This window comes from Stomoxys calcitrans, chromosome 5 (genome assembly GCF_963082655.1).
Source record: "Stomoxys calcitrans chromosome 5, idStoCalc2.1, whole genome shotgun sequence".
Lineage (NCBI taxonomy): Eukaryota > Metazoa > Arthropoda > Insecta > Diptera > Muscidae > Stomoxys > Stomoxys calcitrans.
This window is the reverse complement of record NC_081556.1, coordinates 149,696,671-149,710,367: the sequence shown is the minus strand read 5'-3', so window position 1 is coordinate 149,710,367 and position 13,697 is coordinate 149,696,671. Positions and strand designations below refer to the sequence as shown.

Sequence of the window (13,697 nt, the reverse complement as noted above, 5' to 3'; positions counted from 1 at the left end):
CCCAAACCTGTACTCTGGAATTTAAAAAACTCATTCTATTGATTTTTTTTATTTATTTAAGATACGTATAAAAAATATAAACACATTTTAAAATAGGATTAAAATAATATAAAACAAAGATAGAGTACAAATTTAATTTAAAATACAATAAAATCCCAGTTTCAGGCGTTACACACAAGACTATGAACATATTGAACGCCATAATTAAAGAAATCACCAACTAGTTTCTACTCAAAATAACAAAAACTGGTTTACAAAAAAAAAACAAAAATAAATAAAAAGTATATATATTACAACATTTCTTTGAAACAATCATAAAGCTCTTTTGTTGCAGGCCTCTGCTTAAAATCATCGTGCCAGCACGATTGGTATATATCATCATATAATTGCTCTAGAACAATTTTTCTGGCCATATCCATTTCTTGGGCAACAGAACCCAAAACATTCTGAAGGGTAAATGTTTCAGTTAGGACAAATTCATAATGTAGATCACGCTTGGCTTTTAATTGCTTTACGTTCTGATGATTATTATTGAATTCCTTAAGAGGCATTCTCTTAAAGGGAATAATAGCCTCATTTGGTTTAGTTGTTGCTATAAATTCACATTCATTGCTCTGCAAGACTTTGAGAATATCTTCTAAAGACTGTGAAGACATTTGCTTAGAGCTGTTTTCGCATAGGCAAAGTCCATGACTATTGGTGGTTACTGATGCCTTTATGTCACTATGTTTGGGAATTGTTTCATTTGCTGGTATATTGTGGGGACGCAATTGGTTCTTTACAACCTGATAGGCAACGATTTCATTACATTTTAACCAAAAATAGGGTAAGATGCGATATTTCATTTGCCACAATGTAATACCCAGCGAATAAACATCTGCCGCAGGTGTAAGACATTCTTCTTTGAGAGTTTCGGGAGCCATATAGCGAAGGGTACCCTAAAAATATATGAATATAAAAATAATTATCTAAATGGTAATTTTATTAACCCATTATATACCTTGACTGATCCCTTTATATTTCCTTGCCCCTTGGTAAACTTCATTGATGAACCAAAATCGCATAGTTTACATGTATATGATCTGTGGCATGTATCTGATTTTCCTGCATACCTCAGGGGTTTTGTTATGACAATCATAACATTTTGCGGCTTAACATCCATGTGAAGTATTTGCTTTTTGTGGCAGTACATTAAAGCTGATGTTAAATCCATTGCAATGCTGTCATCAACGAAATGCAAGTAAGATTTTTTTGTAATTTTCATGAGCAGAAGTTTTTAATTTTAACTCTGTATTACCATATTCGATGGACCACCGATATATCCATGTTATTTAAAGCGTTTTGCAAACATTCGCCATTAAAACGTTCCATTATGACAATGCCAAAGTTAGGAGTTGATTCAATCTGTGAAATGGTTAAAGACAGAAAATAGGTTTATACATAAACCAAACAAGCAGGGGCTAGAAATGCAATTTAGGCCATATTAAAAAAAAAATGAAACTGAAAAGAAACTTCTGAGACTTCTGAATCCTGCTATTAGTCAATATGATATGATACAAAAATACATATTTTTAGAATAGCAAATCACTGAGTTTAAACTTGAATAAGACGGTTCTTAAGAATCATCCTGAAAGTTAGCATCTTGAAACTATAATGTATCCAAAAGCTATTAATGTTCCTTAAGTTTGTTCAAGACGAATTTAAGATTAAAGTTTCTTGAGGATGCAAAAATTACTGACCTTAAGTATTTTCACTATATTTCGGTGTTTCCAATCTAAAATGTGAGCCTCATTCAGCATAATTTGGTTATTGACGTCTTTGTGATTTTTAATTATTTTAACAGCCACTGGTTTAGCTAAAAAGAAAATATTTTAAGGAAGTAGTCTTATTAGTTTTTTTCCTTTCTTAATATTTTGGGAATTCATTTTAAGACACATACAAATTTGTATTTGAAAAATAAAACCAAAAATATCATTGAAAAATTTTTTATATTTTTAAGGGAATAGCCTATTATAAATTTGTAGTTCTACTGTAATTTTAAAAATTGGCCATGCGTTTTAAAATTACTACATTGGGCACATAAATAAATATAATAAAAAATAATTCTCCAGTGGATGCTTACCTTTATAAATTGCTTTTATCACAGTGCCATAAGCTCCTCGACCTAGCAGATTGTTTTTCACTTGACTTGAAGGTGGACCATCTTTTAATAATTCTTCGCGCTTGGGTGTATTTAAAATTAATTCATTTTCTCTTGTTTGCAAAAATAAAAGTGACCTAAAATGGTTAAGAATTTTTAATTTTCTTATTTTCCTTAAAATTTTCTTGTTATTTACATTTTGCCATTGAACATTTGTTTTTTTTGGTTTGTTAAGGGATAACGGTATTAGTTGTCATTTGAAGTACAGGGCTGCTTAAAAAGGGATGGAATATAAAGAGCATGGTACTAGAACTGATAAAGTGTGACAAGTTTTCAGTGTTGCCACTACAGAAAAAATTCAGACCAAAATATTAAAAAAACACTACCAAATTGCAGCCCAGCCAAACACAATTTTGATATGAATTAAATTTGTTAATATTCGTAAAGCAAGGAGGCATGGCGAAACAATTAAAGGTGGTCTCATTTGTACAACAACCACAAATCATATGGTGCAATCTGCCATATAGCTGATCGACGTTTTGCCAACACACTTAACGAAATTTGTATGCGTGTATGTATACGTGTGCGTAAATGAGCAGAGATTATGCGAGAGAGAGAAAAAAAAACACAAAGAGAATGTAAACAAAAATCTGTTAAACCTGGCCGGCTGTTAACAACTGTTCGCGTGAGACCACCTTTTTAAATTCGCCTTAGCAAGGAGGCCAAATTGCAAATTTTGCCCATGAACATTCCACTAAAGGACAGGGGCAAACTTCTCATATATCAATGAGTGCAGTCCGATCAAGATATATTCATTTACAGAAAGTGGCAGTTGCCCAACAACAAATTTTCGTTGTTTGTGTGTGTAATGGTTCTTAACTATAATACACACACAACCAAAACTCTTTGACAGATAGTGCACAGCTGGGTAAAATTGTTTTTATTTTGCAATAAATAAAAATGTCAAATGCTTGTTAACACAGATGTGATTTTTTCTAAGATCTTAGAATATAGGGTCAAATAAATGCAGTTGTCAAAATGGTCTAAGAAATAAAAGTTGTTTTACAATTTATCTCCTTCAAATGTGTTTTAAAGTTGTATTTTCACCATTATAACACTGGGTTGTTACTTATGTATGGAATATCGGATGAAATAAAACATCGTTTAAGAATCTCAGAGAAAAAAATCACATCTCTGTCATGGTATAATTAAGAGGCAGCGTCATTAACACAATAACAAAAATCTACCCCCAACGAAACTACCTTGAGTGCCAAATGCCGTAAATTGAAATGTTAAAGTGGTTTTAGAAATAAACTTTGTTTTACAATTTATCTCCTTCAAATGTGTTTTAAAGTTGTATTTTCATCATTATAACACTGGTTTATTACTTATGTGTGGAATATCCGATCAAATAAATCATCGTTTTAAGATCTTAGAAAAATACGACATCTGTGTTAACAAGCATTTGACATTTAGATTTATTGCAAAATCAATACAAAAACAAAAAAATTGTACTCAGCTGTTCGACTGATCTCGCCTTATAAGTGCATGCTGAGCTGGATAAGAGACCTAACCTTCTTAAGTGCTAACCTCTGTGTCGCGGTGGCCTCCTATTGAGCCTCTAGAGGGCACAATCCAATTGGGATGAAGTTATGCACGTAGAGTTGTTGTTATCAACTTCGAAGATTCTTGCTATGATTAAAACCGGTTCAAAACTTGATAAAGCTCCCATTTATTTGAAAAAGTCTTTGATATAATTTGTCAAGTGCGACCCGTGGTATTTATTTATATAAGATTCGACCCAACCGAACTAACGAGCCTTTACTTGTTTTATTAAAAGTATTTTTTGTGATTTTCAGTTAATGTTTGATTTATTGTTGTTGTTTGCTTTGTATTTATAAATATTAAAAAGGTATACATAATATTTCGGAAATTTTACGTATATAACTAAAACTAAATTTTAATTATTGCCTTGTATGATTTCTAAATAGTAGTACATGGATCATACAAGCAAAAAAATTGTTATTTTCAACAATCGATTTTCATTCGATAACTAGTGGTAGTATTAAATATTACGTTAAATTTTCTTTTATTGATTTTGCAGATTAGTGTTTATGTTTGGAATAGGTTTTTAACGTTTATGGGTTTTTATTTATTTGTGTATCTGTATATATATTTCATTATAAACTGTTTTGTACTGATCTACAAACAAAAACGGATACCAAATGGAGTCGAGTGTACGATTGGGTTGTTTTTGTAGTTGATACCAAGATATATGATAAGAGGTATTCTTATACATAACTAAAGGACAAGTAGTATAAGTAGGTATATGAGTTTGTCTGTGTAAATATTTAGAAATAGAAATTGGGGGGAGGGGGGTGATAGTTTAGAAAGACCTATGTTTAGAGTTAGATAGAGATATAAGTTACGCATGATGAAAAGTGTCTTCAAATACAAGTAGGAAACAAGTGTTTATTGTTTTGTATGCAGTTGTATTGCAGATTTTATCAACTAATCATTTATACAGTTTAAATGTCGCATCTTAGAAATAAATTTTATTTACGCATATCTATATGATGTATCTTCATACAGGAGTAGACAGTGTGTGAGAGGGTATTAGAAATTAAAAAATAATTTAACTGTCGTATATAATTATTATCGATTTTTCATATATATATTCTTCAAGATATTCATATAAACTTAGCTTGTCTCTTCGGGTTTTTTTACTTGTCTCGTTTTACAATATTCAATTGTTTTTCTTTTGTATTAAAAACTAACAAAGCTACTGTGTTTTTATTTTGTTGTTGTTGTTGTTCACTATATCTAATTTTTTTTACTTATAGTACATAATATTATATTAATTATTGCTATATACAATATTGTAAAGGAAACCTTTTCTTGTTTAGTTTAGATTACGATTTTTATCAAACTAATTGTATGGAGTAAACATAGTGGAATTGTTGTTGTTAAATGCGTTTAAGTTAATTTTCAATTGTTTCTCTGGTTATTGATACTATTTTGTTTATTTTTTTTTATTGTGCGGAAGACTACTCTGAAATATTTTTCTGCATAAGTTTTCCTGTTTCTGCTTTTAAAAAAATTATAAATGATTAAGAAGTAGATGTTTTAATTTTTTAATTATAAAACTATCCCTAAAAACGTCAGATTCTTCAAAAATTATACGTATGAATATATGTATGTATGTTTGGATGTATATAGGCGGAAGTTTTCACAAACAACTCTTTTCTGTATAATTTTCCATTTCTTTGTCAAGAGAATTTATACCCTTTAAACTTCCAATATATATACATAGACTAAATCATAAGCTTAGATAAAAAGTAATGTACATATATAAGAGATTTAATATAATTAAAAATTAAATTTAAATCCTGACATCATTCATTTATAGTACATTAACAAAAGTTATATTTTTACCAAAGAAAAATAGTTCCACCATTTCCGTTTCTCAAAGGTAGTGTTGATTCGATATCGGTTTTTGTTGCTGGGCAAGTCACACTACCTTATAAGTGCTGTGCCTTTTTACATAAAAAAAATGTAACGGGACTACTTGAGTTGAATTTCAAATTTTCATAATTGAGAGTCTGCAAATTTCTGCTGGTTATTTTCTTCAACAGCAATTTGCATCCTCGAACAGGTGTTTTATAAAAACCAGCTGGTTTTATATACTCGCCTGAAAATTTTTAGTGGACATTAACGCGAATCCATCTATAAATAATTCACCGTGTCTTATTTTCGTTAAAAGCAGTGAAAGCAAGAGGGTTTCAAAAATGAACATGAACACACACAATTTTTTTTAATTTTTGACAGTTTTTATCATTGAGAATGTCAATTTTCCCCGTGTTTACCAGGATTTACTGAATAAAGTTACGGGAAGCGATCAGCTGAAATTATTTTTTTTTTAATTTTTGGCAGTGCATGCCATTTGAGGACGTCAACTTGTTCCTTTTTTACATTAATCATTTATTTACGTTATCTCTTATTAATTGTCAAACGGTATATTTTGACATTCCAATGTTTTTTTATTTTGGCAACTTACTTAACCTTCCATTATTAGTTATGTTTGATTACAATAATTTTTTATGCGTTTTTCCTCTGCGAGGCATTTTTAATCGAAACATTTCATGGCTGAACCACTAAAGTTTGTCTCACGCGGAAAACTGTTAACGGTTGGCCAGATTTCTGTTTTTGTTTCTATACCAAAACACGTTTCATTATCTGCACTTATTGTTTTTTCTATTTTATATATTTTTCTCAAATAATTTAAGAAAAACGAGCCATTGAAACCAATAAAACATACTATAATGATGCCGGCAATAGTTTCAAGTGTTGTCACTACAGTAGTTTTTTGCCATTTTCTACTTTTCCGTTGATTTTCAGCCAACGTTTCGCCGACGTTTTTTTATATGGAGTTTGACAGCATTTCGCTCGAAAAACTAAACAAAATACTCAGCTTTATTGTACAAATGAGACAAAATTCTATGCATTGAGCCATGGACACATTTTGACATTCTTAATGTTCATGGGGCATTTCCACTTTTGGATCTGCAAGTGACGCAACCGTTTACTATTAAGTCAAGGCAAGCAAATTGTATTTTTTGAGAAAATGGCTTTACTTCTGATGTTCCAGATACATGATATCCTTGAATTCTAATACACATACAACTTCAATACCCAAAGAACACTCGTCATTGGTTGAGGAGTGGGGTGAAATTGGTACAGCATTCAAAGCTACGAAAAAATAAATCAAAAGTAACTTTTCTAAAAAGTTAAATGATATACAAATAATTTTTCTCAATTGCTCAAATAAAAACCTAATGCTCTGACTGAAGTCAGGATTCACTGAATAAGGTTAAGCCAAGCGATCAGCCGATATACTTTTTTTTTTAATATTTGGCAGTACTTGGCATTGAGGATGTCAACTTGTTCTCTTTTTACATTCATTCTTTGTTTACGTTTTCTCCTATATGATGACATTTTCAATCGTCAGATTTGACATCCTTAATGATGTTTATGGGGCCTATCCACTTTGTGTTTTGCATGTGACCTAACCTTCTATTAGTGAATCCTGGACTGAAGTTAAATTAAAAAAAAAACACAACAGGCCTCTACGATTTTTCAAGTCAGATTTTTGAAAATTTTAATAATAATAGTACATACTTACTTCATTCGCAGCGAAAATGCCTATTAACTTATTTCAAAATTCGGCGGACTGCATTCTTCGCCAGAAACAAGATATATTCACTAACAGGTAGGAGCAGTTGCCCAACAACAAAATATTGAGTGCACTATCTGTCAAGATCAGTGCAACTCTGATTTTGTGTTTATTACTGTTCGCGCCATTTTTCGTTATTTGTGTGTGTATGGTTTAAATCATAATGCACACATGCAATCAAATTTTACTCAGCTGTTTGCTACCTGATCACTATATCATGGCCAGAACACAAACAAAAGTCGAACAACAATACACGACCAATACAACATCATTGAAGCAAAGTTGATTGGTGCCCATTTCGTTAGCATTTAGAAACATTTGTAATTAATTGAAGCGAAATTTATACTGACATGTCGCTACGCTTTTCCTTATAGAACTCAGAACCACTTCTACGGAATGTCTTCGCATTTTCTTCGTCACCTTTCTTTATAATGCGTTTTGATTGTTGTTCGGGCGAAAAGTAGAAGCCAGTACTAGGCTTAATGCGTTTTGACAGCTGTTCGGATGAAAAGTCGAAGTCAGTACTAGGCTTAATTGAGAACGTCAATTGTCATTTAATTTTGTTTTTTGAACCAAGCATATACAACATTCCAATAAAAAGTTTCAACCATTTTCATATAAATAAGTACCCAAGATTCAATAAATAAGTTTTTGGAAAGAAATCAGCAGACATAATTATTTTACTCCTTGTGCCAATAACAGTTTGCCTTGTTCGCCTGTATGTCAAAATCAGCTGATTTAATAATAAAACAGATGCATGCGTGAGTAACTTATTTGAGAGACACAGAATAAGTGAAACTGACTGTTAATTTTTGGCATATTTGCCATTAAGAATGTCAAAACAAAAAACGACCTTTATAAAAACTTAAGCTGGATGTTTTTGCCTTTAAATATGAATCAGGATTCACTAATAGAATGTTAGGTCACTTGCGAAAGCATAAAGTGGATAGGCCTCAGGAACATCATTAAAGATGTCAAATCTGCCGATTGAAAGGGTCAGCAAATAGGAGAAAACGTAAACAAAGAATGAATCTAAAAAGAGAACAAGTTGACATCCTCAATGCCAAGTATTGCCAAAAATTATGTCGGGTGATCGCTTGGCTTAACCTTATTCAGTGAATCTTGAATATGAATGTGCCCCACTAGACCTACTTTCCGAAACTTGTATGCCATACAAATATGGTGTGGGTTTTACAAATGTTGGTGTTTTTCTTTTGTAAAATGTTCCGTTTTTTTCGTTTGTTAAAGTAAACTTTTAAAAATATTTTTCAAATGTATATCACATATTAGTCTTTTTTTAATAAATCTATAAATAGTTTTTAAACGTATGTCTGCATGTATATATCGAACTTAGTTGAACTACTCTAGTCTTAAATCTACATCGCATCGCATCGTTTTTTTATCGTGATTATATACAAAACATACAAAAAAAGAACATTTGAACGGTTTGATAGGAGGACGCCGGACGATGACCCCTTAATCAGTTTGTTGCAATAAAGTATAGATGTATGTATGCCTGCCTAGGGATTGGAGTTTAACTTGCATAGGAACGTCTTACGGGTACAGGAGGAGGGATTTTCGATTTACGAGCAGCCGGCGATAGTTGAGGCGATATATGGTTATTGCTTGTCGATGTTGCCGTTTGGACTTTTGCATTCGTCTGATTGTTGGAGGAGTGATGCAGCGATGAGGGTGATATACATGAGGGTATACGTGTAGGAATCACTTTGGGAGGACTTTTAGCATCGTTGGATTTAGTGTCCTGCTAGAGAATAGAATAAACAAAGTAAGTATAATTAATTTTAAATTTGTAAATTCGGGTTTTTATAGGCCGTTCACATTTGATGATTGGTCGAATTAGATTCCTTGATAACCTATTATATTGGGTTGCCCAAAAAGTAATTGCGGATTTGCATATAGTCGGCGTTGACAAATTTTTTCACAGCTTGTGACTCTGTAATTGCATTATTTCTTCTATCAGTTATCAGCTGTTACTTTTAGCTTGCTTTAGAAAAAAAGTGCAAAAAAAGTATATTTGATTAAAGTTCATTCTAAGTTTTATTAAAAATGCATTTACTTTCTTTTAAAACATCCGCAATTACTTTTTGGGCAACCCAATATTAAGTCTGGCACTCATGGCTTAATAATACAAGGTTAGGTGACTTTGTCGAAAACGGAAAGTGAAAAGGCCCCATGAACATTAAGGATGTCAAAATGTGCCTATTAAAAATTACACAAATAGGAAGCAACATAAACAAAGAATGAATGTAAAAAGAAAACAAGATGGCATACTTAATGGCAAATACAGCAAAATATTTAAAAAATTGTATGTCTGCTGATCGCTTGACTCAACCATATTAAAGGTGCCATCACATAACATGTTCTTGTCTTATCACAGGTAAGATTTTGCTATTATTAAAGTTGCACACATAGTGCGATACAAATGAAATTAACTCATTAAAACCACTTTTCAAAATAGCGGTGCTCTATTCCAAGACATATTTACACAGGTAGTGCACAGCAAACAGCTGAATACAATTTGTCAACGAGTTTTGGTTGTGTGTGTGTGCATTATATTGTAGTTTAGAACCTTAACACACACAACAACGAAAAATGACGGGAACTATAAATAAAGACAAAATCAGGGTTGCACTAATTACTGATTTTGTTGTATAGTACTCTCAATATTTTGTTGGTGGCCAACTCCTACTACCTGTAAATGAATATATCTTGCTCTATTCCTTCTGACAAAAACATAAAGAAATCAACTGTTTTTGTTGTCAGTTGAATGCAAGCAACCCCAAATTAAATTGTTTTCCCAATTTTATGATTTAAACAGCTTTCTCACAACTTTAACAATTTGTAGCCATAAAAAATCAGCTTTTGCTCACATTTTTAGGTTATACCATACAAAAATAACATACTAGTGTGATATCAAAAATGATGAATCGTATGTAAAGGTTGGTACTACGTTCGCTTTTCGCGACAATTTTCGCCGATTATTTTTTTTCAATAATGGATTTTAAATCAAAAAAACACTCTGATTTCATTGAGTAAGATATTACTAATGGGAACATTCTAATAAAACTGTTATTATTTTATCGTTGGCATTTGGGTAGTGTTTCAAAAAAGTTATCGCCATTAACGAATTCGGTCTCCGCAAGTTTGTAGACCGCAATTCTATCGCTCGTTTTCTTTGGATGTATATAACAACTTATTATTTCTAATTTTCTATTTGTGTAATTAGTTCCTCAACCGTATGTCACATGAGGCTTGTAAAGTCCCTAAAAGTCCGTCCCATCTGCTATAGGCCTAAAAATTGGATTAGTGTGTCGTTGATTTCTATAAAAAAATGTGATGTGGTGTTCCTGCTTTACTTTCTGACAAAGTCCCACATGTGAACAGTCTTAAAATGCAATTCCGCCTACCTTTTTGGGTGAAAGTATTGTGGGTGAACGAGCCGGAGATAATACCCTTTTCCAGCCATTGCTACGTCTCCACGAGTTATTGGCATTCTGTAAACGTTCCTGATATTTGCTAGTTTTGGCCACCAGATTTCCATTGACACTGCCGCTGCGTATCACTTTGGGCTCAGAGCAGCCCAGTGGTTGGTGTTGAGGCGAATGTTGTTGATTTCTTAAAATTTGACATGTCTCCCTTTCTTCAATGGTGGATTGAGATTTCATAAGTTTGTGTCGCTTGGGAGTGCGACTCAGTTCGGTCTTGATAATTTGCTCTATGCATTCCTTCTCTGTCATGTGCTCACTCAAGTGTCGCTGATGATTGGTGTGATTCTTCAGAGGGGAGGGTGGAGGCATATTCGTGTCCATCATGGGTATGACATCTTCGATTTCAATATCACTGTGATGCTGTTGTTGCAGCTCCTGTTGCTGCTGCTGCAAATGATGATCATGCGAGGAGTTGAGTTCATCATTTATTAGGACCACATCACAGCACGAGGATGTATCATTCTCTTCCAATGTTTGCAAAGGGATTTCAGTATGGATGGAATTAGTGGTGGTAGTACAGTGGGAGAAGTCATCAGTTTCGCTGGAGGAACAACTAGTCACCTGGGCCCTGCCAGCTTCGCTGGGTGTTGGACTGGGCTGGGTTTGTTGGCGGGATTTTAGAACTTTTGAGCGTAAGCGTTTGTGGCTAGGCGATAAGCTGGCATTGCCATCATCGGCCATGCCATTTTCGGAATCATCCTCCTCCTCTTCATCGTCTTCCTCGTCATCATCATCGTCATCGTCGTCTTCATCATCTGTGTCATCATCGATATAGGAATAGAGACTGCGAGCCGAGTTGGAGCGTATATTAACCAATTTATAGAAATCATTGGTGAATTCGGTACAAGTGACCTCCTCATCCTCGGAGTATATGATCTGGAATAGAAATAAGGAAAATATTTTTATTAGAAAATATTTTTTTATTTTAAATTTTATATTTAAAATAAGTCAAAAGTGCTTTGGTTAGAACGATTTCTGTGGAGATACGGACTTCATTAGTCGCAAAAGCCAAATGTAAACATTAGGTGGTGTAACAAACTAACACCGCTATTCACAAAACTTAATGCAGCTTTAAAGGGGGTTTATTTGACAGATCAATAAAGGAAATCCGTCAAATAAACCTACTTTAAAGCTCCATTAAGTTTTGTGAATATGGGCATGATAATTCCTTGTATGAAGAAAGAAATCTTCACCAACCTACTTCAAACATCTCAAATTTAAAAAACCCAAAATTCTCTCGTTCCAGCAGCAATCGGTTTTATGCACCGGAATGTACCAGCTCATCTTAAGAACAACGTAAATTCGCCTTAAAGCCTAGTAATGACTTCGATTTTTCGCACGAACAACTGTCAAAATGCACTATAAAAAATGGGGACGAAGATAATGCGAACACATTCCTTACAAGTGGTACTGAGTCCTATAAGCAAAATAGTGGCGACATGTCGCTGCGCCAAATCTGTCACTCGCCAGATTTGACATCCTTAATGATGTTCATGGGCCCTATCCACTTTATGTTTGCGCAAGTGACCAAACCTTCCATTAGTGAATCCTGGGGAAGGATAGAGTCCGCCGGATTACGGATTAATTTAATAGGCATTTTCGCTGCGAATGAAGGCTTAAGGTTAGTACTGACCAATCAACTCATTGACACAGAGTTGATTGGTGCCCATTTCGTGGGCATTTAATAACATTAGCAATCAATTGAAGCGAAATTTGTATAGGCGCAGCGACATTTCGTTACTATTTTGGTTATACAATAGAACTCAGTACTACTTCTACAGAATGAGTTCGCATTTTCTTCGTCACCATTTTTTCTAATGCGTTTTGACAGTTGTTCGTGCGAAAAGTCGAAGTCAGTACTAGGCTTAAAGCAAGGTGTATTCATTTATAGGTAGTGGCAGTTGCCCAACAACAAAACTCTCTGTCAAAATCAGTGATTAGGGGCAACTCTGATTTTGTGTTTATTACTAGTTTGCGCCATTTTTCGTTGTTTGTGTGTGTTATGGTTCTCAACTATAATACACACATACAACTAAAACTCTTTGAAAGATATGGAACTTCGCGAGAAAAAATTTTACTCAGCTGTTTACGGTACACTACTTTGGTAATTATGTCATGGCTTAAAGCCTAGTGCACATATGCCAAACTTTCTTTGATTTGCAAAACTTCTAAGCCTCACCTTTTGCTGCAGCAACTGCGATATATTATCTGTTACCGAGTCTGTTTCCACCATGGTGGAATTCAACAAATCATTGGAATTCCATATCCAATCGTGGTCACCATTCACACTACTACCACTGCCCAGCTTCAGCTGTTGCCTTCGCTGTTGTTGTTCTCGACTCTCATCCAGTGTTATCACAGCCAATTCCTCTTGCGACATGCTCCAATCCTCCATTTCCGTTGAACATGGTTCGGCGGGCAGTAACCATTGTTCCGGCTCTTCGGGTAAATCCTCCAAATGGCCATTGGATGGTTGCGGCTGACCACTGCTCATGGTGCAGTAGCCCTCATCACGTCCCTTGGCTGGGCTGGCAGAGAGGGCAGCATTTTGGGCTTCCAAATCGCGTACACGACCCTTAAGCAGTACAACTTCTTCGCGTAAATTATCTTCGGCCACAATGGCATCGACCACTTTGCGCATAACATCGTCCAGACAATGTTCATATTGTCGTATTCGAGTTAGTAATGCCTTGTTTTCCTGCTGCAGAGAATGCAAAAGATTTTCCTGACGAGCAAAACGAGTCTGTAAAAAAAAAGAGTAAGAAAAAAATATTTAGAATCATAAGACATTGAAGCAGGAAACTTTTTTGTAATA

At 33.9% G+C, this 13,697-nt stretch overlaps 2 protein-coding genes across 6 annotated transcripts in view; both read right to left on the bottom strand.

Annotated features, from left to right (window-relative positions):
• Window positions 1-273: 273 nt before the first annotated feature.
• Window positions 274-2,408, bottom strand: LOC106084626 (serine/threonine-protein kinase mos). The gene is made up of 6 exons (XM_013248453.1): window positions 2,337-2,408; window positions 2,123-2,277; window positions 1,740-1,855; window positions 1,298-1,404; window positions 1,001-1,220; window positions 274-938 (listed from the first exon to the last, which is right to left on the bottom strand). The coding sequence occupies exons 1-6, from the start codon at window positions 2,351-2,353 to the stop codon at window positions 291-293; spliced, it is 1,263 nt and encodes a 420-aa protein (XP_013103907.1). The 5' UTR covers window positions 2,354-2,408; the 3' UTR covers window positions 274-290.
• A 6,227-nt stretch (window positions 2,409-8,635) lies between these two features.
• Window positions 8,636-13,697, bottom strand: part of LOC106084627 (probable WRKY transcription factor protein 1) — a 289,563-nt gene continuing 284,501 nt past the window's right edge. For 4 of the 5 annotated variants that reach the window (XM_013248455.2, XM_059369055.1, XM_013248456.2 and 1 more), the window contains 3 exons: window positions 13,062-13,625; window positions 10,802-11,758; window positions 8,636-9,138 (listed from right to left, as the gene is read on the bottom strand). In XM_013248455.2, coding sequence (XP_013103909.2) covers window positions 8,908-9,138; window positions 10,802-11,758; window positions 13,062-13,625 — 1,752 coding nt within the window. In that variant the 3' untranslated portion in view covers window positions 8,636-8,907. The remainder of the gene's footprint in view (window positions 9,139-10,801; window positions 11,759-13,061; window positions 13,626-13,697) is intronic. The other variant, XM_059369054.1, reaches the window with a different exon arrangement.

What these genes read in the sequence shown, in the direction of transcription:
- LOC106084626 (XM_013248453.1), bottom strand. An exon ending in ATATAGTGAAAATACTTAAG is followed by an intron (nt 1,405 to 1,739) that starts GTCAGTAATTTT and finishes ACCATTTCACAG; the next exon opens with ATTGAATCAACTCCTAACTT. An exon ending in ATATAAAGGGATCAGTCAAG is followed by an intron (nt 939 to 1,000) that starts GTATATAATGGG and finishes ATATATTTTTAG; the next exon opens with GGTACCCTTCGCTATATGGC.